The 26,219-nt window shown below is 42.8% G+C and overlaps 1 protein-coding gene across 15 annotated transcripts in view; it reads left to right on the plus strand.

Moving 5' to 3' along the window:
* The window catches only part of AUTS2 (activator of transcription and developmental regulator AUTS2), a 1,174,081-nt gene that overhangs the window by 334,808 nt on the left and 813,054 nt on the right, over positions 1-26,219 (plus strand). For 2 of the 15 annotated variants that reach the window (XM_039507747.1, XM_039507748.1), the window contains exon 1: positions 21,944-22,128. The exons of 12 other annotated variants lie outside the window; for them this stretch is intronic. In XM_039507747.1, coding sequence (XP_039363681.1) covers positions 22,075-22,128 — 54 coding nt within the window. In that variant the 5' untranslated portion in view covers positions 21,944-22,074. Of the gene's footprint in view, positions 1-21,943; positions 22,129-26,219 lie in introns of those variants that run through there. One more of the 15 variants, XM_039507741.1, reaches the window with a different exon arrangement.

Genomic DNA, 26,219 nt, shown 5'->3' on the forward strand with positions numbered 1-26,219 from the left:
GTGAAGTCCATTATTTTATGTCCCCACAGAGCTAAGAAATTCCCAACTTCCCAGTGGGATCCAGAACCTGTTCCTAGCCATAAAGGGCCCAGGTCAGCTGACTCGGGCTTGCAGTGCTTGGGCTGCGGGGCTAAAATGGCAGTGTAGACATTAGGACTCAGGCGTGAGCCTGGGGTCTGGGACCCTACTCCCCCGCCCACCCTTTGTCTGGGTATTCAATTGCTGCATAGACGTACCTGAAGAGGCCCAAGTTTTTATAATAAATTTTATTTCAGGTCATTTCTAGAGCCTTTTGTGGCTCCTGATCCCAGCAGAGTTGGGTGTTCATGCAGGGGTAAGCAACCTTTCGGAAGTGCTGTGCCAAGTCTTCATTTATTCACTCCTAATTTAAGGTTTCACATGCCAGTAATACATTTTAACGTTTTTAGAAGGTCTCTTTCTATAAGTCTATAATATATAACTAAACTGTTGTTGTATGTAAAGTAAATAAGGTTTTTAAAATGTTTAAGAAGCTTCATTTAAAATTAAATTAAAATGCAGAGCCCCCGGACCGGTGGCCAGGACCCGGGCACTGTGAGTGCCACTGAAAATTAGCTTATGTGCTGCCTTTGGCACCCGTGCCATAGGTTGCCTACCTCGACCTGGACCCTGATGCTGCAGTGGGCTCTGTGAGTGGACCCCGACTGACCCAGCTGGGCACAAAGTCCACCCATAAAGAGATCAGAGGGATGCAAAACATATGCCCAACTAAACATAAATTTTAAAATCTCTAAAACATTCCTAAATTTTCTGTGCCGTATGTGGGTCTTACCTAATACATTGTGACAAGGAGTGATATGGTGTGAAGGGTTTGTTGACCTTCAGTTGGGATTAACCTGTATAGTTCAATCCTAGCTTTGATCAACCCTTCCGGCACACCACACCTCAAACCATGATAGTCTGTCTAGTCAAGTGTATGTGATAGAAAATCTATTGGCTAGATTGTCCTCTGCTGTAAATTACCCCAGCACCATTGACTTCAGTGGAGCGATGCCAGTTAACACCAACTGAAGATCTGACTCATAAATTGTGTGTGTGAGATACAACATGAATATACAGATCTTCGGCCAGACTCCAAGGGAGCTGGGCAGATGGACACCAGTTACATATCTGGCCCACTCTGTGTATAATGAAGCATGTACAATGTATAGATGCGGTCTGTTTCAAAATCTTCGGCTGAACAAATGACTTAAGGAGCGCCTTTTGTTTAAGAAGGAAAAATAAACAGTAAACAAAGAACGTGCCAGTAACTCCAGAACCTCAGTCAAGTTTCCAGTGAGATATTTAAGCCCAGCGAAATGATGATGCTTGTATAAAACTTGGTTGGCTGTGATTTCCGAAGCCTGCGGCATGTAGGAATTAGTAGAGTAGATGTTCATGCTCACTGAATGCTGAGAACTTTGCTGGGAAAGAGTGGGGCGTGTACCGTAGGCAGTGGGAGTGCATCTGAGGTTCTGCTGGCACTAACATCCACCGTGCAGATTACTGTGGTAGTGCTCAAACTGATAGAGATGCAGAGCAAACCAAGAGGATAAGAGCAGAGCCTGTAGGAGCTCTGCCCAAAGCCTGTCTGTTTTAAACTGCCCATAAAAGCAAACAAAAGCAATAAATCCTGTTGGTGTCTCTCTTTAATTCTTAAAAACTTGCTCTCCAATGTTCTATTTACAGACCGACGCTGCTGTTAGGACAGGGTGAATGATCACGGATAAGAGAGCCTTCCCTGAGCTCTGTGAGTGTATGCTGTACTCAGAGGTACCCCATCTTTCTGAGAATAAGCCCTTTGCCATTATTGGTGTGGAGTGCATGTTTTGAAGATTTTGATGCACAAATGCACTCTTAGGGCACTCTTCCTTTTTAAGGTCTTGTTATGAAAAGAAACCTGTTGGTTTTTCTTATTTCCAAATCTGTTTTTGTAATTCACATGCATTAAAGTGCATATATAGAAGAAGAGGTGTTTTGGTTCTAAAATGTTATCCGTTGGCTCATCTGATATTTTCACTGCTTCGGTGGAAGCACAAACATCTTAAAATACAAATTGAGGTTGATGTGCTCTTAAATTCAAGGCAAGCGTACCAGCAGTGCAATTAACAGCAGATATTGAGGTTCAGCAAAGGCCAGCGCAAGTACTTCCAAAATAACTGTTGTTAAATGGATGGCTAATGGAGAACAGAGACTGAAGTGTGAGCTGCCAGCGTTCTGCTAACAAAGCATTCTTTACTGAGTCTCTGCATAAGCCGCTTCTGAGCGTGTACATTAGAGCAGGAGTCTGGCAGGCTGTCTCATCATGTGTCTTGTCCTGTAGAGTCACTTGATTGGATTTCAGCTGCTTACCCTTGTGCGATCATCAGGGCAGCGCTTCAGAGCAGCTCTTGTATGAAAACAAGCACAGCAGATTATACAGCCTCGGTTTCTTGGTCGAAAAGAAGGGGGAGAATGGGGAAGAGAGGAAGCTTCAATTCCTGACCTTTAACTCAGCAGTAAACATAAATCTTCCACTAATGCTTCATGTTGTCTGAAAATAAGTCATGGAAAGGTTATGAACTTACAAGGAGAATGTTTGTTTGTAACCACATATGTTGTGTCCAAAATTAAAAATAATGAAAATACCACCCTGAGCTAGCCATAGATAACGTGGTTTTCAGTTCAAGGACCTTGCCAGAAACTCTGCTTTTTAGTAGTGTAGCTGATGTTACCTGTGTTTTGAATGTCTATTTCTCTCCCCGTGGCTCCTCTATATGTAAGCTCAGATCGTCCCCTTAAAGCTCCTTACTTAATATCTCCCAGTTCAAGGCACGACATAAATATATTAGATGCAGCTCCTTTTCAGATCCCTGATCAGTGCAGATCCCATTGGGAGGGATCGTTATAAAAAGATTGGGGCACTCAGTCTGAACCTTCCCCCCGCACTTAATACGGTAGCCTCAGCAATGCTATTGCACTTGGAGGGGGAAGAAGGCTGGGTGGCAAGAGAACCAAAGTTGGGTCTCTTGCACAACCGTCCAGAAAACAACCAAACCATGAGGCTGGCTCAAATCGTTTGTTACTTTGGGGCTGCACGAGGAAGAGATGTTTGGATCCAGACTAGCCTTTTTGGGCGTTCAGGTTCCAGGCCAAATCGTGGTTGAAATTCAGATTTGATGCTAAAATTTCTTGATCCCTAAAATTTTAGGCTGAAATCTCCCCAATGCAACAGTTCATGGAGATGTCTGCTACTGGGGGCCAAAATCTCACTAAAGCTTGATTTCAACAGGAGTTAGGCGCCAAGGCACTCCTGAAAATCCCAATAAGTACCCATCTGCATCTTTAGGCACCTAAATAGCTCTCCGATCTGGCCCAGCGAGATTGTGACTTGTCCAAGGATGTGCAGAGTGTCTGTGGTAAAGCTGGGAACAAGAATCCTGATATCTCCTGAGTCCCACTCATGTTTTTCCCACCTTTCCTCTCTTGATGTCTGTCCTTTGGAGACTTCACTTGCATCCGAACTGGCATCAGAAGCCGATGTGTATGGTCAACTCAGAACCAACACTGAAAGGTGGGTCTGGATCTGGAGATTTCTAATCTATCGAGTGAAAATCAGAGTCTCAGCTGGAAAGGTTCCAGATTTGTCCACCTTGATTTCCATTTCAATTCTTTTAAACTTCAGAGCCACATTTTTTTTTCTCCATAGTGGGTGTACATTAACTCTAACATAGGTTCAGAAGCATTTAAGTACTTTAGTGATGGCCCTGAAAACCTTACAATAGATTTAAAACTCCTATGGTGGCATTAAGGGTTGGGTGGGGGAAGAGGAGAAAAAATTGTCAGTTGACAAATGTATTTATCCTGTGTGTCCGCATGTGGTGCATTTGTTCTGGGTTTTAAGCCATCATGATTACTGCTGTTAATCATGAGGAGGAAGGAGTATGCTCTAAGAATTCATGAAGGGAGTGGAACACTGGCCTGGGCCTGGGTAATTAATAGCAAGTGGAGTGACAGTTTCCTTCTTTGGTAAGGACACAGACATTGTTGGAGGGGAAAAATCACATTATTCTTTCATAGGGAGGCTGCTGTAATTCTGGTTGGATGGAATCCAATTAAAAGAAACTGACACACAAATTGATGATCATAGAGTGATTGTGCTGGAGCAGACAAGGAAGAGTTCCGTCCAAAACTGCAGGGAACAGTCTAAGTAATTTAGCATGATGATTCATGGAAGATAAATGGAAATCCATTCATGTTCAGGGGGCATCTGAATGGTAGTGAGGAGCTTGGGCAGGAACGGATTATTTGACCACAAATGTACAGGCCTGGAACGATGAGTTAACAAAGGCATTGAAACACCTATTTAATATGGTGGGGCCAACAGGTTTTGGATAATTGTATGGATTATGTTTCCGTGTTTTGCGTCTAACATTAGAAACCAGAGGTCATAACTGATATTGGAGCCCTGTTGTACTAAGCATTGTGGAAACGCCTAGTAAAAGTCACTGCATCCCAGGAGCTAACATGCTAAATAGACAAGACAGACAAAAATGGAAGAAAGGGAACATTATTACTGACATTTTACAGATGAAGACCTGGGCACAGGAGGATTAAGTGACTTGGCAGAGGTCGCACAGGAAATCTGTGGCAAAGTTGGAAACTGAACCCAGATGTTCTTTCCTACTGGAAAAAACAAGGAGTCCTTTTGGCACCTCAGAGACCAACCCATTTATTTGGGCATAAGCTTTCGTGGGCTAAAACCCACTTCATCAGATGCATGGAGTGGAAAATACAGTCGGCACGAAAGCTTATGCCCAAATAAATGGGTTGGTCTCTGAGGTGCCACAAGGACTCCTCATGGCTTTTGCTGATACAGACTAACACAGCTACCCCTCTGAAACCTTTTTTACTGGAGTCACTGAAGATCAGACCATCAATTCCAGAGACTCTCTATCCATTTTTCAGAAGTGTATGAGTTTAGTTGCACTACGTGCTTTAAAGGGGCTGGACTTCCATGCAACTCCTGGCAGATTTTCCACTGAGATGTTTGTTTGTAGAACAGCAAGTAACTTGTCATTTTTAACTGGTAGTAGCTGAGCACAAAATAACATTGAGGAACGGTGTGTAAGCAGATGGGCCAGGAAACCACTGAATTGGCAAAATTAGCCAACCATTTATTTTAATGTAATCAAAATATTTGTCTCCTGATTCCCTTCTCCAGTTACAAAAAAGGGCTCTTTTTTAGGAGAGGAGAGCATTGGGGAAGTAATGGTGGGAGAGGCTGGTATGAGTTAGAATTTTGATTATTTAAAAAAAAGTCTTCTATGAAGCTGGACAAGCAATTCAGAAAGAGAAGCAAGCAGGCTACAGAAAAGGCTTAGAGGAGGCAGTGTTGTCTAGTGGATAGAGCACTGACCCAAGTCAAGCCCTAGTTTCTATTCCCAGTTCTGCCACTGTCATGCTAGGTGACCTTGGGCAAGTCACTTCATCTCTCTGTGCCTCAATTTCCCCACCTGTAAATGGGGAATAATTATACTGACCACCTTCGAAAGTGCTTTGAGATTTACTTGTGAAAGGTGCTATATTTATAAGAGTGAGGTGGTACTATGAAGATTTTTTTTGGGGTGCTGAAGTAAATACTAGATGACCTCCTGATGTCCCTTCCAGCCCTGATATTCTATGATTCTAAATAGATTCAGAAGTCAGTTTATATCCATAAACTCAGACAGTAAGCCTGAAGGAAACAGGAGGCGACAGAGAAAATTAGTCAATGGACTGAAGTTGACAGGGGAGAGGAGGACCCGGCTAACTGAGATGTGAACATAAAATGTGAACTGAGCCTGCAGGTGCCTAAATAGACTTCCATGCAGTCATCTATAATGCTAGACGCTGAAGGACATGGTAATCAGAAGAGGAACAGAAACAACACGAGAGAGTAATCTAGAACCACCGTTCACATGCACACATCCTATATGGTGGTTTTGCGGGTAGGGATTGGAAGGAATAAATTAGACACTAATCTTACTCTTAGCTGAATCAATTTTATCGATCAACTGGGCACCATTCTATTATGTCATCCTAAGAAAGTATGCGTTATAAAATCAGTAGTTTATATTGACACATCTTACGGCAAGATGATGTGCAAGGAAGGGGAGGTGGGAAAGGAGGAAACACCAAGAGGATACTTCGGCTGCCAGCATTGTTGAAGTATCAGAGGGGTAGCCGTGTTAGTCTGGATCTGTTAGTCTTTTAAGGTGTTGTTGAAGTTAGGGTAAAATCCACCCTAAATTAACCTACAGCCTATGCACAACTTAAACCCTCTTTGGAGGACTTAAATAGTGCGTATGTAAATGATGGCCTTTAAAGAAGTACTTTTGCTCCAATTGCAGACAGTAAAGGGAACTGGAGTGCTGCAGAATAACCTGCTGTAGACCTGGAGCCAGTGTGTTGATCAGTTTTTTCAAATGATTATTTCAAGGAAATTCTTGTTCAGAAGAGCATACCGCTTTAATCATTTGGCTTGTGAAGGAATTGTCTCTTTTAATCTCTTACCGTTTGTTTTTTGTTTCCTTCAAATAGTGTAATCTCCACAGCGTTAGTGTCACTTGCCTTGTGCTTACAGAGCAGCCCTTTCATAAGGGTATGAAAACATCACTCTTGTATAAAACAACCAAAAGCAAAATTACAGCACCAGGATTTTAAAGGTACTCAACCTGACTGGTTTTGCAGAGACAGTTGAATGTAATGCTGTTTTCTAAAGGAATTTTTCAGTCCCTGGTTTGCGACTCCATGTGCAAACCATGTTAGTCAGACATTGAAATGGATACATTTATGGGCTAGAAGACTCTTACTAGCTCCAAACATAGAAATATTTGGGTCCTGATCTTGGTGCTGTTACCATCAATGGCAACACTCTCTTGGAGTATTAACTTTTTTTCCTTTTTTTTCCCTTTAGTCTTTTATTTTTCAGTTGCTTTGGATATTCATTGTTTAACTTTTTGTAATTGAGCCAAATGCCATTCTAGGACATTAAAACATAAAATTTGTAAGTCAATATTGTTAAAGGAAACACACTTTCTCCTAAAGGAAATGGAAGTGTACATCTCGTCACCGGAGTCATTCTCCTAGAGGTACAAGTTCCTTAACAGCTGGAGAAAATTATTTTTCAGTAGGGGATAGTGTAGCTTTAATCTCTGCTTCTCTGCTCAGTGTTATGGAAAATCTTTACTAGAAAACAGCTGATATCTACTCGCTCCAACATGTTAAAATTCTAGTTGGACACCATGTTTTTGAGTGCTTTCCGAATCCGAGCAGCATGGAAAATCCTTCAGTGATTTAGATTAACAGTGAGCACTGTCAGGGCAGTGTCTTGTTTGAAAGCAAGAAGCTTTGATGCGTTTACATTTTTTTTTTTTTTTTTTTGAAAGTTTGCAGAACTGGTTTCTAAGATGTGATCAAGGAAATTTGCAGGGCATTAGGAAAGGGCAAATGTACTTAGCTTTGGACTTGCATACGTGGGTCTGCAGTAAATATCATGTAAGCTGCATCATCCATATTTAAAGGTAGAGCTGGTCATAACATTTCCATTTCTATAGAGAAACGACTTGTCTGTCTCCCCTTCCACCCCTGTTGAAACCTTGTTTTATTGCTGTTTGAAAAACCTCAACATAAAAACCTTGCGTAGCATAATAGACTGTTCTAAACTGGATTCAAGCCGATTGAGAGGTGTTTACTTTTCCAAGCTTGTTGCATGTTAGGAGTGTCTGATCTTGTGGCTTGTGGGATGCCTTGAATGTTTGAAGCTATGTATTACTAGCAGCTGTTGCTTTCTCTGTGGAAAAGCTGAGCAGAACAAAATTCAGCTCTTGGTTAGGTGGTGGCGACAATGTCAGTATTAACCGTGCTTTCATCAGAGGCTCTCAAAACATTTGCAGATGTTTGTTTTTCAGCCTTGCGACAATCCCATGAGGTACAGCAGGAAAGTCTCATTTTGCCCATTCTACAGATAGGCAAACTGAGGCACCGAGGGTAAAAGCAAAATTGTCAAGTGTGAGCGCCGGAAGTGGAGGCACAAAGCACTTATTGCAGGGGAATTTCTAGTTTGGGGGCTTTTGTCTCCTGCTGCTTTTCAGCAGATGGGTGTTGGGCAGTGGTAAAAACCATGCGACTGCGAAGGAGAGAACTTGACTTTTTGTGCTCTTTGTGGGTTTGGCCCATGCAGAGGATGTTTTGGCCTTTAGCTGCACAGTTAAACTTTTTTTTTTCTTTTGTAAGCATTGCTACGTAGTTAACATACATCCAGCTGATTAAATGCAGCCATCTCCAATGAAAATGGGATGGATGTTCTCTTTAGAAAGAGCCATGCATAAAGAAAAGAATTGTCAGAAATTAAATTCCACGTACTTGGCTTTTCCCAGTCATGCCTTAAGCCGTTCTGTTAGTTATTATATGCGGCTGCATGTTGTTAGTCTTTTTGTTAAGTCTGGTGGTCCCATTTTCTGGTCCTTTGCTCAAAGGAACATCGGTGCTTGTTTGCCACATTGACTCAGCCAGTATAAACATAGGATGGTTCAGTCTCAAAATAGTCCTGAATTTGTGACTTGATTCTGACCTCATACTGGGTTTAGACCAGTATAACCGCACTGTCTGTAGCGGAGTTTCTCCTGAGAAGACTGAGGGGTATGCATCAGGCTGCAGAGGGCTTTTACAATTCAAATGACTTTTTTTTTTTGCTGTGCTGTTAGTTTCAGGTTGGAGACTGCATCCACCATACAGAGTGAATGATAGGGGCTCTCAGTCAGGATCAGGGTGTTGCAGCAAAGCTCCTCTTCCCATATTGCTAAATGGGAGAGGATCCCTGCATGGAAAAGAGGGGCAGCCACTGCCTCTGGAGGTGAAGTATCTGATTTTATAATATAGAAAAATAAGTCTTGGGGAAATTGGTTATATATAGATATATAAAAAAGAAATTTCCCCAAGACTTACTTTTCTTTAATCAATAAAAGATGTTGCACTGTGTTTCCTTGTAACTAATTACTGTAGTTAACATGAGCATTACTTTGAGTTGCATGAAGGAAATGCGTTGCCGCAAGGGCTGCAGAGATAGCTCTGTGCTGAGCAAATTAGACACAAGAACAAAGATTTGGGGTTGACATTCACCCCTGTACAGAGAACCAGTAGAAGGCCCTAAGCACCACTCAAGTCCCACTAAAATCCTTTACAACGAAACTTAAGTGCTGCATAGACCTTGTGTTGGCTCTTTGCAAAGGGGTGGAGAAAAGTGCGGTGACGTCCGTTGTCTAGCTGCCTCATTTGGCATTCACCTTTCTCTCTATACTGCAGCCATTACTGTGGCTTATTTTCCTCCTTGGTGTAGCTACTGATCACCCTGTTTTTACTGATGTTAATGTGGTAAGTGGAGCTGTATAGAGCACTAAATCTGGTTGACCACCTTCTCCAAGCGGGCGCTGTTTAAAGTGTGCCTTACTAAGATTCCCTTTAACCAGCGTTTCATTACCCTTGAGGATTTATAATGCAATAGATCCAAGGCAAGATGGTGCGAATGTCAGCTTTGCTAATATTTAGAGTCATAAAATTCTGGCTATTGGACAAGCTCTTAATTACCCCGAATCTCTTAGTCTTAATAAAAATTGGATTGTTCCCACTAAAACAAGATGGTTGTATTTGTGTTAATCTCCAAATATAGGTTAATTCTTAAGCTGTCTGGCAAAGGAACATTAATTTTCCATTTATAGACTTTAAATGTAGGACATTGCTGTAGGTAGTTTGCTTTGCACTTTCTGCCCTCTGGTATTAGATGCAAGTGTCAACAATAATGCCTTGTGATCTCCCTTCTCCACGTTCCCTAATGCCTGCAGTCTGGTCTGTGCAGGTTCTTATTGAATGCAAAGGTGTCAGAGTCCACTTCCTTACAACCCCCTGGACTGGAGCAGTAACTGATGTCTTCAGTAAACAAAATAAAACATAAAAAATGGTGCTGTTTAAAATATTTAAAATTTTTGGCTAAACACAAGCTATGATATTCCTCAGGGAGGGGAAATAAGTTATTCGGTTCATTCACCAGCAAGTTGATCAGTCTGTCATTCCCATGAGTCAATATTTCAGAAATGTGTTCTCGGGTCTCTGCAAAATGGCATGCTGCTGAAAACTGCCAAACTCTGTTCTTTTCTGCTTTGTTCCGATCAGCTGATCGATAAACCGTGCATTTCCATAAGGCAATATTTACTTGCTCTACAGCTGAAATATAATATTTACAGTTGTAAATATTCTGCACAGCTGGTAGCCGGTTTCTGCATCCTGCTTTTATGATAAATGTACAGTACTGTTGCTATCTCCAGGCTCAGTTCTGCATGGTTTTTTTGGACTGTCTCGTGGGTGGGTGGGGAGCAAGCGAGACTGCTTTGAAGTATTGGATAGTGTTTATGCATGAGGCTGCTTTTTTTCTTTTGGGTTAAATCCTGAACATAACCTCTCCTGTGAATGACTATGTTGACATACATAGTCAATGCAAATAGTCCAAGTTTATAAGACACTATCTAACAACTGGTGAGAATAATCAAAATGAGACCTCCCACAGCTTAGGTCAATCAACCTGTGCAAGTATTTCTTTAACCTCATGTGCATAAGCCATTTAAAATCAGACGAGACGCCCCTCAGAAGAATAGGGAGCAATCCTGCACTTGTTGGGGAATGAAAAAGGGACTGGGAATTTCCAAAGACCCTGAAGGAGTTAGGGACCAGCTCCTCAAAGGTATCTTGGTACAGTGAGAGTTAGGTGCTCAAATAGCTGTCAGGACGGAAGCCTAGCTTCAGCTCCTCCTGACTTTCAATGGGAGGTAAGTGCCTTACTCCTTTGATCTCTATTGAAGAGCCTAAGATGACGACCTAATAGGTGGTCTCTCTCTCTCTCTAACTCTCCTATATTAGCACTAGCTGTAACATTAATAGCACAACCATTAGTTTAAGACAACATAATTTCACTAGTGCCAGCTGCTGTCAATTTAACAACCTTATTAGCATTTTTACGTCACCTTTCTAATTCATAAATCACTTCCTTTTTTAAGTCGGCGAGCAAGTCGTAAATAAAACAGGAAGCTCTCGGATTAGACATGCATTATGTCCTGTGATTTAGTGAAAGCACTGAGTATGAGCTGTTTGTTTGTGTGTTTTCCCCTCTTCCTGTCCTCCCCCATGTGCTGTCAAGTCCTGCCATGAACAGGAAATGTACATTTTGTAAAATTGTAACTGTAAGCAGCGTTCAAGGTGTAGGAGGTTTTTTACTCTCTTGGAAATGTGTTTGAAGAGTAATAAAATATGTAGGCGAGAGTGTTTTGTCCTCAGTTTTTGATTTGTCGTCCTATTGTTCCAAGACATTTATCAAGTCCTGTTGCATTTGGGCAAAGTGAACAATAAAAAATTGTTACACCAGGTGTCCTCTTAGCAACACCAGTGTATCAATGAGTCACATCAGTTAACAGCATTGGTCACGCCATTTAGATGCATACATACAAAACCAGTTTGGAAATCTTGGATGACTGTAATCTTGGATGACTGTAATCTGAGACTTGGATGACAGAATTGACCACAGCACGTTGCTGTCAGAAACTACATCTGTTCACCTGAAAGAAACCGAAAATAGACTTTTTATGATGACCTTTTGCACAGAATTCTCTCATAATAATAGAATACCTAGCTCTTCTATAGCGCTTTTATCAGTAGATCACAAGTGCATTAAAGAGACATCAGTATCATTAGCCTCATTTTACAGATGAGCAATCCACTTCCTCTCTCTGCCTCAGTTTCCCCAAGGTGACCCAACAGGTTGGTGACAGAGCCAGGGATGAAATCTAGCTCTTTCCTGCTAATACAGAGAAATAACTGGTGCTGCCCCAAAAATTCAATGAAAAAATGTACTCTGTGGGCTGCTAGATTGTGATGGATGAAAATAAATCGATGGTTTCAGTCCAGTTCTCAGCAGACAGGGCTTTGACACAAATTAGTATGTACTGGCCTTTTCAGCAGTCAAAGGACTGAATGGACATGGTCTAGTCTCTATCTTTAGTTCCTTAGAAGTTTTCTTTCTAGACCAGGGGTTAGATACACTGGAGCCTGAATAAAGCTTGAACTGTTGCGGCTTGAGCTGCACCCAATCTGTGGATGAATAGGGATTTCATTTTAATTTTGGCACCTTTTTAATGAGCACTGAATTCACAGGAAAAAAAAATCAGATTTGTTTTCAAAGGTAGGATTGAAGGAGGATTTCTTTTAAAAAAAATAATCCTTCCTCCTCCAAAAGGCTGAGTGAGAATGGTGTTTCCATTAAGGCATTGGTCTGGGACTCTAGGGAACTGAACCCGTATCTCCAAAGAGGTCTGTGGCAGAGCTGGGATCTTGGGCAAATCACTTGATATCTCTGGGCCTCAGCTTCCTCTCTAACATAAGAATGGCCATACTCGGTCAGACCAAATGTCCATCCAGCCCAGTATCCTGTCTACCGACAGTGACCAATGCCAGGTGTCCCAGAGGGAGTGAACCTAACAGGTAATGATCAAGTGATCTCTCTCCTGCCATCCATCTCCATCCTCTGACAAACAGTGTCTAGGGACACCATTGCTTACCCATCCTGGCTAATAGCCATTAATGGACTTAACCTCCATGAATTTATCTAGTTCTCTTTTAAACCCTGTTATAGTCCTTGCCTTCACAACCTCCTCAGGCAAGGAGTTCCACAGGTTGACTGTGCGCTGTATGAAGAAGAACATCCTTTTCTTTGTTTTAAACCTGCTGCCCATTAATTTCATTTGGTGGCCCCTAGTTCTTATATTATGGGAACAAGTAAGTCACTTTTCCTGTAAAATGGGAGTGAACATACTTTCCCTCCCGCCCTTTGTCTTTACTATTTAGAGTGTGAACGCTTTGGGGCAGGGATTACTGTGTGTCTGTAAAGTGCCAAGAGTAACGAGGCCCTGTTCTAATTAAAGGCTCCAGGTGTTACTGCAATACACGTAAGAGGGAATAGAACCCTAGAATCCATGTGATTCACTGCAAGACGCATTGTAAGCAATGTGGTACATTCCTGCTCCATGGTGGCATGTGTGGGTGTTGTGGTTTAATTGGCAAGATGAACCATGACCCTACACCACTGGGTACTTCACCTACACTAGTCGTATAAAATACTTTTGAGATTTCATAAATAGCCAGCCAGAACTTCAGTTAACTATTTTGCAAGTAACCGTTTACCCTGAATATTTTTGACTTTTTGGCTATATTTTTAACTCCTGCTTCTGTTAGCCTCACTTTTTATATTCATTATGTAATGATTGTGGGCTTTTTAATACTGGTATAGACGGTTGCTAATTACCACATGGAGATGAATGTCCTATTAATTATGAAACGGGTTCTCTTGATGCTACCAAGCAACTGTCCTTTTAATTTTTTTAAAAATGGGATTAATTAGACATAATTGTTCAAAACTGACAGCTTTCCTTCATAACATTGTAAAGTTAAAATATGCATGGCTCCAATCTAAAACAACTGACTAGCGTGTGCCCCACTCAACCAAAGAAAGTATTCAGAATAAGTGGCTGTAGATTCGGGATGCAGTCATCAGGCTCCAATTGATGCTACTTTAGATGATATACTGATGTAGCAGCTTGTCTTCTGTTCTTCGCTGGCTAAAGGTAGCTGGGTGACACTCAGGGATCTATTTCTGTCGCCAAGAAACAGTTACTGATGTTAAAAGTCCTTCTGCTACCGTGCTGGTGAAACTGGAGTCGGAAAATAATCCGAGTATGGAAAAGCACTGTGCGTTGAATTAATGTGATCTAGGAACACCATGAAAGGGGCAGAGGAGCACTGGAGCTCAGAGGATGGGGTAGGCCTGCCATTGTGGACAGTATTATTTAAGGAACATGTATTAAAGATGATGCCTGGTTTGTATACATTCCTGTTATCCCTGTTTAGGTGGCACCGTTTCTACATTTATTGGTACATGTGTGTCAGCAAAATAGTTATCAATTTTTCATTATGTCCCTCCAAAAATTTCTTGGCATTATGACATATTTTTCTTCCCAAATGTCCTTGATTGAATCTTGCAAATGTATGCAAGTAATACGGCTAGATGCTAAAGCATGTGTCTGTTCAAGCACATTGCTAGACTATCCTGTGTGGGGAAACTGTGGGGAAAACTCACAAATTGATGCTTTAAAATATACTCAACAGCTAAAGAAATGTTATCTATTCCCTCCCTCCCCCAACTTCAGAAAAACATTCCACATGGCAGAAAAATTAAAGCTACATGCACCTGACTTTTTTTTTTTTTTTGGGAAAGGTTGTGCCATTGTTCTCTTGGCACAAGTCCTCTATTTTTTCCCCTTGTTCTCCATCCCTCTTTGGATTTGCCTTCAGCGTACCATTTCCCAATGTGGTAGCAAAAAATTGCTCTGCCGCCTGGTGTGTAATCAAAATGAAATGATTTCGTGCAAGTTAAAAGGCACTTGCTCAGCTGTGAAAGAATGGAGCGTCCAGTCTGGACTAATCTCAGTCACTTTCAGCATCCAAGCTTCTTTATGTGCTGATTTTATAAAAAAAATGAAGTATGGGAGTGGTGCAAAAAGCTGGAAATATTGGCAGCTGAGTTTTGGCATGTAGGCATCCCTTGGCACTCATGTTCCTGTTGAGTGCGCTTGCGAGATTAGATCTAGATGTCCCATTCTAGGTAATTTCAATTTGTCCCTTGGTTTAAAAAAAACAACTTGCTTACCTGCAAAATGATATGTAATGATTCCAGTGTGTTAATCGGCATCCGAAAAAGGACAGGGGAAATGGAATTAATGGTTTCTCTTCCATCTTCTCTTAATCGGCTGCCTTGCCTACAAATGTAGTTTTTCCCATGCTGTGTGGATGCATGAATGGATGAGTGGTGTCATGGCTGAGTAGTTTTGCCCCTCCTTCTGCCTGCACTTTGGGAGATAAAAATCATAAGAAAAATAAATCTTGCCTGTATGTTATCCAATATAGTGATTTTGGTTTTCGCCATAAACTCTCTGCCATTCAATTAAACATTTTACATGTCACTCATCTTGCGCAATGTGATAACCATCAGGTGCACTCCACTACTCACCAGCACAATGTTTTCTTGTTTGGTTTTACTTCACTACAGGGGATTTTTTTAAAACTTGTATTACAAGAGTATTGGGAGGCCCAAACTGAGGGCTGGTCTACACTATGGTGAGGGGGAGGGGTGGTCGATGTAAGATACACAACTTCAGCTACGGGAATAGCGTAGCTGAAGTCGACGTATCTTATTTCAACTTATCTCCCATCCTCACGGCGTGGGATTGACGACTGCAGCTCCCCCGTTAACTCTGCTTCCGCCTCTTGCCCTGGTGGAGTTCCGGAGTTGATGGGAGCGCGTTCAGGGATCGATATATCGCGTCTAGACGAGACACGATAGATGGATCCCCGATAGATTGAACGCTACCCGCCGATCCGGCGGGTAGTCTGTACGTACCCTGAGATTGGGACCCCCCTCTGCGAGGCGCTGTACACATGTAAGTGAGAAATGATTCCTGTCTTGAGGAGTTTACAGTCTAAACAGACGGGACAGGCAAAGGGTGAGAGAGTGGGAGAGTTTTACAGTTGGGGAACTGAGGCATTTAGCGACTTGTTCGAGGTCACACAGGAAGTCCCTGATGTTCTGAGTTCTGGTTCAATGCCTTAGCTACGTGGCCATCCGTTCTCTCCAGTGTCACCAACAAGTCATCTGGTTCCTATACAACTACTCGTACTGTCCCGTTTGGCTTTTCAGCAGTACAGGGGAATGTGTGATTTTTTTTAAAAAGTATTTTCCTTTAAACAGGATTTTGTTTAGATGCAAGGGAAAAATTGCTATTAGTTTTTTGTAGTAGCCTTATAATATGTTGTCAACAAAACCTTTGTTTTGTGTCTAATTGGACATTGTCTTTAAGAAAACCATCTCTGAATCTTATTGCAGAGGAGCCATTCTCTTGATGAGAAAAAACTCTTCTGGTTTCTATTGATTTTTTTTTCTTTAACGTGGTTATGTGGTGGTGCTGATCATACGGAAGGTGACCTTCAAAGGGAAGATACTTTACCAGTATGTGCTGAATATTATCAGTAGCCAGGTCAAGAAGGACATGCAGCATGTTATCAAAAATGACCTGTGCAGTAGCCAATCCTGATGCATGTATTGACTTTATATGCAAAATAATAAAGTACTTGGGAAACCATAGATTAAACAATGGATTTTTTGGTCCATACATAGGGAAGTCCTATGCTAAGATGTGTGATTGTGACAGGATGGTTCATGAGGCAGAGCTCATGGAGTTGTCCAGGAGCTCCTTTGGTTAAGCTTAGTCAAGACCTCTGGAAGCAGTGTAGGGTATGCCTACACTGCAGATACATGCCTGTAGCTGGCCTGTGTCAGCTGACTCGAGCTCCTGGCGCGCAGGCTGTGGGTCTATAACATTGTAGTGTGTAGACATTTGGACTCAGGCTAGAGCCCAAGTTCTGGGACCCTCCCTCCCCATAGAGTCCCAGCCCAAGCCCGAACCGCTACACTGCAATTTTAGAGACCTGCTGCCTGAGCCCTGCAGCTGTAGTCAGCTGACATGGGCCAGTCACGGTGTGTTGTTGCAGTGTAGACATCTCCCTAGAGTCCCACACTGGGCTGCAAAGGTGAAGGATGCATCACTGTGTGAAGACTTGAGGGATGCGTCGTCATTCTGTCTGAAACAGCTCTGCCAACTACATGGAAGTACTCTGAAGTACAGTGATCTGCAGATGAGAGTTCGAGATCCCCTGCTACAACCACCTGGTGCAATGGGAAAATGTAATTGCTGTTGCAAAAGTTTCACGCTCCTCTTCTGCTAGTTAATAATGTACATACCATCTTCATAAGAAGCAACTATGTCATCGCAGACCAATCCATGTCATTCAGGAAGGAACATATTGGTTGTTACAGATCCTTAAGAGACCTTTCAAGAGCGCAATTTGCTTTCCACCCTCAAAATGAAACTGAGTTGTTACTTATCGGGGGTAGCCGTGTTAGTCTGTATCCACAAAAACAAGATGCATCTGAAGAAGTGGGGGTGTTTTACCCACGAAAGCTTATGCCCAAATAAATCCCTTGGCCTTTAAGGTGCCACCGGACTCCTTGTTGTTTTTGAGTTGTTACTGAAACTCTCATTTCTAGCCTTTGGCCTGATTCTCTCCTTGCTTATGTCTGAGAAAATCAGGAGTAACTCCACTGAAGTTGATTTACACCAGTGTAAAACCAGTGCAAGACTGGAGAATTATAGTCTCTGTCCTGAACTCCCCCTGCTGTCTGAGGTTACTGTAGAGTGGGGTGATAAGTGGTACACACACTTAACTCTCACAGCTGCAAGTTAACACCAGACTGTCCATCAAAGTTTTAAGTATTAATTTGCTTCTGAAGGTTTGAGGCAGAGCCTTGAATGTTACTTTACTTTAATAATTTGTATGGTTTAATAGCATAAAGAATCAGACTAGCAAGCAGTGGTTTTTTTAAAGCAAACACCCAACCCTCTGGAGTATAACTAGCTGATGAACAAGAGGATTGTTAAACTCCCAGTTCTCTTCATGGCAAAAAAGACTTAATAAAGGTCTCTTGACTGTGTTCCTGAGCTAACAAGATTTAAAAAATAAAATAAACAGACTATAGCTTGTGCAGAATAAAGTATCTGACATCTAACAAACAGACTGTTGTGTGTCAGAGGCATAGCTGAGATCTACAAAGTCACAGACAAAGGAAATCTATGGCAGCAAAAAATAGTCTAGTAAGAACAAAGAATTGTCTGTCTTGGAAATGATTGCTCGCACCTTTTGATCATAATAGACTGTGATGTTTAGTGTGCATCTTTTAGACATTAAGAAGCAAAATGAGTGAAAGCACCCAAACACATTGGCAGACAGGCGTGGCTGCATGTGTATGAGACTGCAAAGGTCTGGGAGTGTTGTATTTATTTAACATATCTTGAAGAGCAGCTCCATGGGATAGTTTGAATAATTGAACAAAGACAAAAAGCAGGTTATCATGCGAAGTGTACTTAAAGTTTTTAGTTGATTCCCTAGATGGAGAATAACTTTCCATGGAGACTGCTTTTATTTAAGGATACGGGAAGGGATCATTTAAAAACAATGAGTAAACATTTCCCAGGGTTGATGCAGGGAAACTGGATTTTTCACATAAAGATGCCTCATCCCTGTCTCTGCTGGGATGAGGCAGTGACACAAAGACTAAAGCACTGGGCTGGAAATCAAGATATCTGGTTTCTTTTCCTTGTTCCACTGCTGGGTGACCTTGGGCAAGTCACTGTCACCTCTTTATGCCTCAGTTTCTCCATCTGTAAAATGGGGATAATACTACCCATCTTTGTAAATCTACTGAGGAAAAATGCTATATAGGAGCTAAATATTTATTTATGTATCGGGGCTCTCATCACCATAGTATCTCTGGGATGCACACTCGCTTCATGGGCTTGATTCTCATAACTTCTGCTTTCTGCGCAGATATTTCCTAAAGAGAAGACCTATGGGGCGGGGGTGTGTGTGTGTGTGTGCGCGTGTGCCTGTGCGCCCAGTGCATGACACAATGAGATCCCTGATTGGAGTCTGTAGACACAACTGCACTACACATCAGAACAAACAGGTCCTCCCCATCTTCTCGCCTTGCTGCACCCTTGGCTGCTTCTAGTTGTGTGCCTCCTTTCCCACAATCCCTTGTGCTTAGAGCGCTTTCTCACTTAGCATCGGCCGAGCACTATCCTACCCTCCCTGAAACGGCTGTAAAAGCCCACACCAACTATCAATCATCCCTGGAAAAAAAGCTGTACCCCGCTATTCATTGGTTATTTGTTACAGTCCTGATAGCAACCTTTGGGTGGTTAAGGCCAGGACTGTATTAGAAACCTTTGCCAGCATAAGCAATGTCTGTTAGGGATGTGATTCTTTACGGCACTCTGAGGTTGGCAAAAGCCTTAGTGTAAAGGTGATTATATTAGCAAAAAAGTGCCTCCTCCACTATCGGTTACCTTATTCTGGGGATTGGTGTGAGCTGTCTCTTGTTAAATATAGTAATACCAGCAAACACTTACTAGTTTAGAGTAGGCCAAGCACTTTTTCGGGAAGCAATTTTTCCCATATTCAGGTTTCTATAGACTGCTCGAAAGTTATGGGTTTGTCTACGGTGCTACATAAATCATAATAATTAGGTACTTGATTGGAGGCATTTTCCTTGCCCTTTAGGCAGGGATCAATCAATCCTGCAAGGCTCCAAGCAATAATTTCAGACGATGAAACGTGTGTAATACTCTGAATCTCCGCCCCTCCCTGGGGGCTTTGCAGCGAGGTGGGTGTTCAAGGAGAGATGGATACCGCTCCTAACTCAAGGGCAAGGCACAGGTTAGCTCTGCAGCAGCTATTCCAACACCAGAGCTATTAAAGGAGAATCACCCCTTTATCCCTATAGGCTGGGAATGTAGCCAGTGAAACAATGTAACAGGTTCTAAACTTGGAAAGGGCACAGCAGAAATGGAAAGGGGCCTCACAACAGCACAATGTGGGTGGGGTGAAACAGGTATTCAAGTGAGATTAAAAAGGAAAGGGAAATTTGAAAAAGGAAATACGGAGATGCAGTACAGTTAGGCTCTCCTATGTTTCTTCTTCAATTATTCAGAAGTAAGGGGGCACTTAGTGAAATAAAAAGGCATCGTAGTTTAAAATAATCATCATAAAAATGTATGCAACACAATTAGCCTTTGGAACTCACTGCCTCAGTAGATTGACAGACATAGCTCAGTAAGTCTGAATACAAGAAATAGATCTTAATAAAAAAAAAAAAAGCTGCAGCCCCCACTGGTAGGTTAAAATTCCGCAGCTTGTCCATCTTCATGTTCCAGGGCATAAGCTGTTAACGAGCTGGAGTCAGGAAGGAGTTTTCACCAGTAGTTCAGTGTTTGGGCAGTAGCTTGTTACGTAAGGATATTAACGTTGCGTTCTTCTGAAGTGCTGGCATTAGCCACCATCAGACAGAATGCTGGATTACATGGCTTGCTGGTCTGTTTGTATCGCACTACTTCTATTGCCATGTACAATTCACACTCCTTGCTCTGTAGCAACTGCATCAAAGCATTTTAATCAACTTGGTTTCATTGAAGTGTGTAAATTTTCTTCTCATTACATCTGCCAGCTCTCCAGTTTACAGGCATGAACTTCTTGGATAGACTAATGTTACTTGGTCAGCCTAGCATGCAAATTTAAAATTTAATATCTTGCTGCAGGTCTATTCATTTTTATGCAAATTCCAATGTAAGATTATATTTTGCCATTGTAAATTAGAAATTATAGTAAATTATGCAGGGGAGATGTGGAAAGGTAGGGGTGTGTGTGTGTGTAAACAAGGTAATCCTTTCTAGTCATTTGACCAGTATACAGATGAACACCTTCATACAGGAAGAGGATTTGAATAGAAAAATTTGGTTTAAAAGAGCCTTCAATCCAGTGGCTATTAATGAAGAGGCAGGAGCTACTGGAAGTTGTTACAAGGCTGTCTTTTTACTCGAGTGTGTTTTCTAAAAGAAGGAAAAAAATGCAAACAGTAGGTTAATGATTCTGGTTTTAAAAAAAGCAAGATCTTCATTTGTCTGTCTGAAGCACTCTTTACTCCTAATTCTGATGCAGTCCTTCCTGGTTACCTTGTCTCTTACTTGCAAGGGCTGGAACAAGTTACTCCACCTCATCGGGCAGACATCTCTACAGGTCTTCAGTTGGTTTTATACTTGTAGATGGCTCCTTCTGGCAGGTCACAGCTTTTGTAGACTCATGTTGTAATTGGATCCACCAGCATGGACAGCTGTGGTGTGGGTGAAGACTTACTAACTTCAACAGGGGGCAGGTCTGGGATAGGACTTAAGGATTTGGAGGATATGTGGTTTTGGGAGGGAGGAGTGCGAGGGGACGTAATATCCCACTATCTCGGAGGCAGGGCAATAAAGCTCTAGAACAACTATTGATGCTACTCCCGCCTCCTCTGCACATCCCTGCTTTCTGGGCGTTGTGCTTGTGGGGCCAGACTGTGAAAAGAGCTCAGGTCCAGCGCTCATGGAGTCATTTTAACTGAAGAGTTGGGGGGAGAAGGGGTTGGCTACACAGATGAGTTTGGTTCCTATCCTCCAGTAAGCCGGCAGTAGCCTTTGTCCTGTGTTTACTGTGTAAAAGGGTGTGCGTAGAGCTGTGTCCACGCTGGTGTGCCTCCCCCTGATGTTCTGTGTTAGTCTCCCTACTCCTTCCCTTGGTGTGCACTCTCTCAATTTTGGGTCCCCTCTTCCCAATTTCCCACCTCCCCCATTGCCAGAAGGGCTAGTAGCTGTTCATAGAATATCAGGGTTGGAAGGGACCTCAGGAGGTATCTAGTCCAACTCCCTGCTCAAAGCAGGACCAATCCCCGATAGATTTTTGCCCCAGATGGCCCCCTCAAGGACTGAACTCTCAACCCTGGGTTTAACAGGCCAATGCTCAAACCACTGAGCTATCGCTCCCCCCTTGAGCTGTTCTCTCTGCCTCAGTTCTTCCTCCCCAGCCCTGTAACTGTAGCCACTGAAGTCAGAGGATGCTGACCCCCTGTCATGGGCCATGGGTTAATTAACCTTGATGACTCTGTCAGTCATGTGGCTGGGGCCGGGAGGGGGGAGCAGTCTTTTTGCAGCACTGTGTGCTTTCCCTTAACCATTCCTCCCCAGTCCCTCTCCTTCGTCCTATGCCTTATCCCATGCTTCAGTCTTTCCCCCTCTTTCTTCACCCCGTAGATATCCTGGGATTCCCTCCTCCCTTGTGAGCTCCTCTTGCTCTAGAATCTTCATCTCTTGTCAGAGAAGCTGCCGGAATGAAGTAGGCTGGCGGGGCAGGAATTAGGATTGAGTCGGCCTCCCTCAAACTGGTGAACTTCCAAGGAAGGTGGAGGTAGAGCTGAGGAGCTGGAACCCAGAGCTGGCACCACCAGCAGGGGGGCGAGGCATGTTTCACAGCTCAGTGAGCGTTCCCAGCCATGTTCTGGCTGCTTTCTCTGAGGTTGGCAAGCTTGCTTTGGCTGTACCATGAGAGCTTTGATTTGTGGACTTGCTTAGCTCAGGGCGGGATGAGGAGACAGTCCTGTCACGATCCTGTTGTTGTAATACCCCTTCCAACATGGCAGCTCTGGTAACGAACTGGAGGCATGAAGTGGCCTCACAGGCAGGGCTTCTTGGCTCTTTGCTCCAACCAGCCAGACCACTTCACCTTCCCGGGCTGTTTTTCCCTTCACGTCCCCTATTTTTCCCATTTAATAGGTAAAAAGAAATAAATTTTCCCCTGGAGCCACATCCCTCAGGGAGAAGGAAGAGGCCAGTCAGCCAGCCAAAAAACCAGACCCATCCCAGGGTACTGCTGTTCACCACTCAAGTGGGAGCTGTGGTGCTGCATTCTGCTCCCATGTGGCGCTGGGCGAAATTATGAAGCAGCTGCATTTTTGGCCTAGCCCAGAGTAATTCTGGCTGCTCCTGGACCCAGGGCATGGAGGAAAAAAATCTCCAAAGGTAACAGGCCTCCAGTACTATAGTAGAGTAGTCGGAAGAATGAAAGAAACCAGCTCTGCACTTTGCAGTTGGCGGCTTTATTCTTATCTGTGGGGCTTCATGTTCTGCTTTGGGGAAAGGGGTTTAACACCATTAAGATGTGACTTCAGTGACTCTCCCTCCTGACTCAGAGACAAATTGTGCCATCATACTCACTCTTGCCTACCACCCTCTGCTTATGGACCCATGCAAGGTTTTTTGCTACTAGTCATGGCATCTGGGGTTTCTGATCTGGAAATAAGGACCTTTTAAGTCTGGCCAGGTTACTGTGCAGACTTGGAGCTCAATCCAGCTCTTTGGGTTATGGTTATTTCCAATCTAGATAAAGCCCCGTTTGCCTAAGTGGTGGTGTGTGTTTGTAGTGTGGTAGCACTGGGAGCTCTGGTCATGGGCCAGGCCTTTGTTGTGCCAAGTGCTAAACAAACAATACAAAAAAGGTCTCTGCCCCAAAGGGTTTGCAATCAAAGTAGATAGGCTGGCAGAATGTCCGGTGTATATACAAGTATGAAACAGGAACTCAGTGAAATGGTGTGTATTTAATTTGAAGGGCATAACAGGACAGTACATGCTACTGATGGGCATATTCTAACTTTCTTGGGCAAAGTTGTTTATTTGGCACTATATCTAAGAACCTGTCTCCATCAGTCTAGACCTCTGGTTTTAAAGCAGGGACTATAGGGCCCCAATCCTGATCAGGGCCTCTGGGTGTTACCATAATAAAAATAAATAAATGAAATCATCATGCTTGAGGCATCGTCCTGAATGCAGTCTTCGTGCCATCAGCTGTGTTGGTGGAAGGGAAAGTTAAAGGTTAGGCACTAATATTGAATTCAGCCAGAAAATGCTTGTTCTCTCCCACTGTCCCTTCCTCACAACTAGGTATTAAAACTCTGAACACATGGTCTTGGTGTTTTTGCATTGTCCAGACTCTTATGCGGCAGCTTCATTTTGGCTGCTATAGCTGCATGTCTGTGAATTTTTTTTGTGTGTATAAAAGCTTTTCTGTTTGGCTAGCAGCTTCTTTGCTGCCATGTTGACAAATGCTCTTTCCAGCGAAATGTACAAAAATAAACAACAGCAGAGGGCTGTGAAACACAGAAGCTAAGTGAAATCATTCTTTTAGGGCACCATTCACATTTGTTCTAGAAACAACTCCTGCATTACAAGAAAACAAAGCAAAACAAATTCGTTGAGTCCTTATATTCACATTACACACACAGCACTGAAGGATTTGTCTTCAGGAGTGACCCTTAGCATCCCTGAAATTGTCATTGAAATAGCAGAGAGGAGGAATCTCTAACCCTTTAATGTTTAACATAAGAGCTTCTGAACGCAATATCAGTAGCTAGACACTGTAGGGTTTTTTTAATTAAATCAATACAGTTTATATAACAGCTAAGGGAGTGGCAGGCTTTATTGGTATAATATCTGGGCCTAATTTTTATTTTTATATATATATATATAATATATATATGAATCGTACAATATAATTAAAAGTTAATGGATAAAGTTTTCAAAATCAGCTAGGAGCCTTAGCACCATTGACTTTCAATGAGACTAGACTGCTCTGCACCTAAATCACAGCTGGAAATGGAAGTTAGGGTCTTAAATTGTAAGAGTGCTTTTTGAAAATGTTTACCTTGTGACTATGCAATACTGTTGTATTTCTAGAATAATCTTGATTGCCTGTTGAAACGTTACCCATCCCCTTTCCAAAATTCTGTAGCTGGAAATAATGGAATGGAGTCATTACAGCCTGGATCTGGGAGTCAGGACTCTTGGGTTCTATCCCTAGTCTTGAGCAAATCACTGAAGTGCTTGCCTCAGTTTCCCAATCTGTAATACAAATATTAACTGGTGAGGCTTAATTAGTGTTCGTAAAGTGCTTTGATGTCCTTTGATGAAAGGTGCTGTAGAAGTGTGGGGTATTATTTGTTAGTACTCATATATCATCCAGAGTAAGCAATGATTGAAATCCTGTTTGCTTTTCCCCTGTGGTTTGGAAAGGAGAAAAGAACTTGAATCCAAATGGTTTTAAGTTCGTCTGACATGGAGCAGCATAAATAGGCTTGCTTTGAATCCTTCTAGTGTAAATCACTTCTCATATTCAGTTCAGACTTTCAGCTAATGGCTATGCAGGCTTGTAATTCTACTCTCCATTTTCAGAGGCTTCTCTGTTATGAAAAGAAAACCCATATTTTCATGTATCCACAGCTCCTCATTTTAGTTACTTTAGTCTCAAATTTATTTCCACTCCACAGGCCTGCTGTCATCTCACTTTTAACTGTGTATCAGAAATTATATACTTTCTTGAAGGCGTGGGGAAAGAACTGGGTGAAGGGATTACATTGCAGCCGCCTCTGGGGCTGTTCAAAGTTACCAGAGCTCTCTGAGCTCCCAATGCACCTGTTCATAAACAGTCACTATGCCCATCAAGCATCTCTGCCCTGCTGCATCTGTAGATACATCTGTATCACTGGGCAGGGGGATTGCTATTCTTCTTCCTTCTCCCCACTGTATTTTTCCTTACTCTGCCTGCCTCTACTTATACAACTCAGCTGATGGTACATCCGCTTTCCAAATGGGGTTAGCGAAAGTCGTTCCCCTGCATTGCAGGTTCCATAAAGATGGTGCGGTGGTACATGAGTCTTAGGACTTATCGACACTGGAAAAAAGTCCACAGAAGCTGGTATGCACTAGCTACTCTTAATGCACACTGAGAGTGTCTTTGCGCGCGTTAGCTTAATGCACTTTGGAAGTGTGCAGTAAAAGCTTGCAAATGGTGAGTTAATGCACAGTGAGCCAGCTACTCCTCATTAACTTGTCTGGGTAGGCAATGCCCTTACTGTGTGGGCTGGATCTTGTGTTTTCTCCAATTCTGCTGCAAGTGGTACAGGGCCGTCCAGAGGATTCAGGGGGCTTGGGGCAAAGCGGGGGAGCGGACATACTCACTGGGCGGCGCTCCAAGTCTGTGGCGGGTCCTGCAGTTGCTTCGCGTCTTCGGCAGCACTGAAGGACCCACCGCCGAAATGCTGCCCAATACCCAGACTGCCGCCGGGTAAGTAAAGAGGCGCCTCTAGCCAGGAAAGAGATTCTTGGCCAGGGCTCGCGGGGCCCCTCCGGGGCCCAGGGCAAATTGCCCCTCTTGCCCCCCCCCCCCCGAACTGGTAAGAGTCAGGCATTAGAGCCCTCTTTTTATACCAAGTGCCAGCCAATATTTATACCAGTTCCCTTCCTGCCTACTTTCCTAACCAGAAGTCCCATCTCTGAATGTTTTTGCCAATTAAAGATAAATGTAACACTTCTAATCTTCCAGCATTAAGTCGAGATTCACTGTGGGTTTTTTTGCAGGTTAATAAGTTTTTAAATGGTTTATTTTACCCCTTTCCTGGGTCAGCCTTGGAAAAGAAATGATAAATGTTGCCCGTTATGAACTTTAGTTTAAGACAAACATGATTTTTCTTAATGAAAAGAATGATCAGGAATATCCGTCCCCAAAAAGGGAAGGGAAAAAGAGAATCAGCTACACATGTAATTATATTGATATTT

This window comes from Mauremys reevesii, linkage group 20 (genome assembly GCF_016161935.1).
Source record: "Mauremys reevesii isolate NIE-2019 linkage group 20, ASM1616193v1, whole genome shotgun sequence".
Classification (NCBI taxonomy): domain Eukaryota; kingdom Metazoa; phylum Chordata; order Testudines; family Geoemydidae; genus Mauremys; species Mauremys reevesii.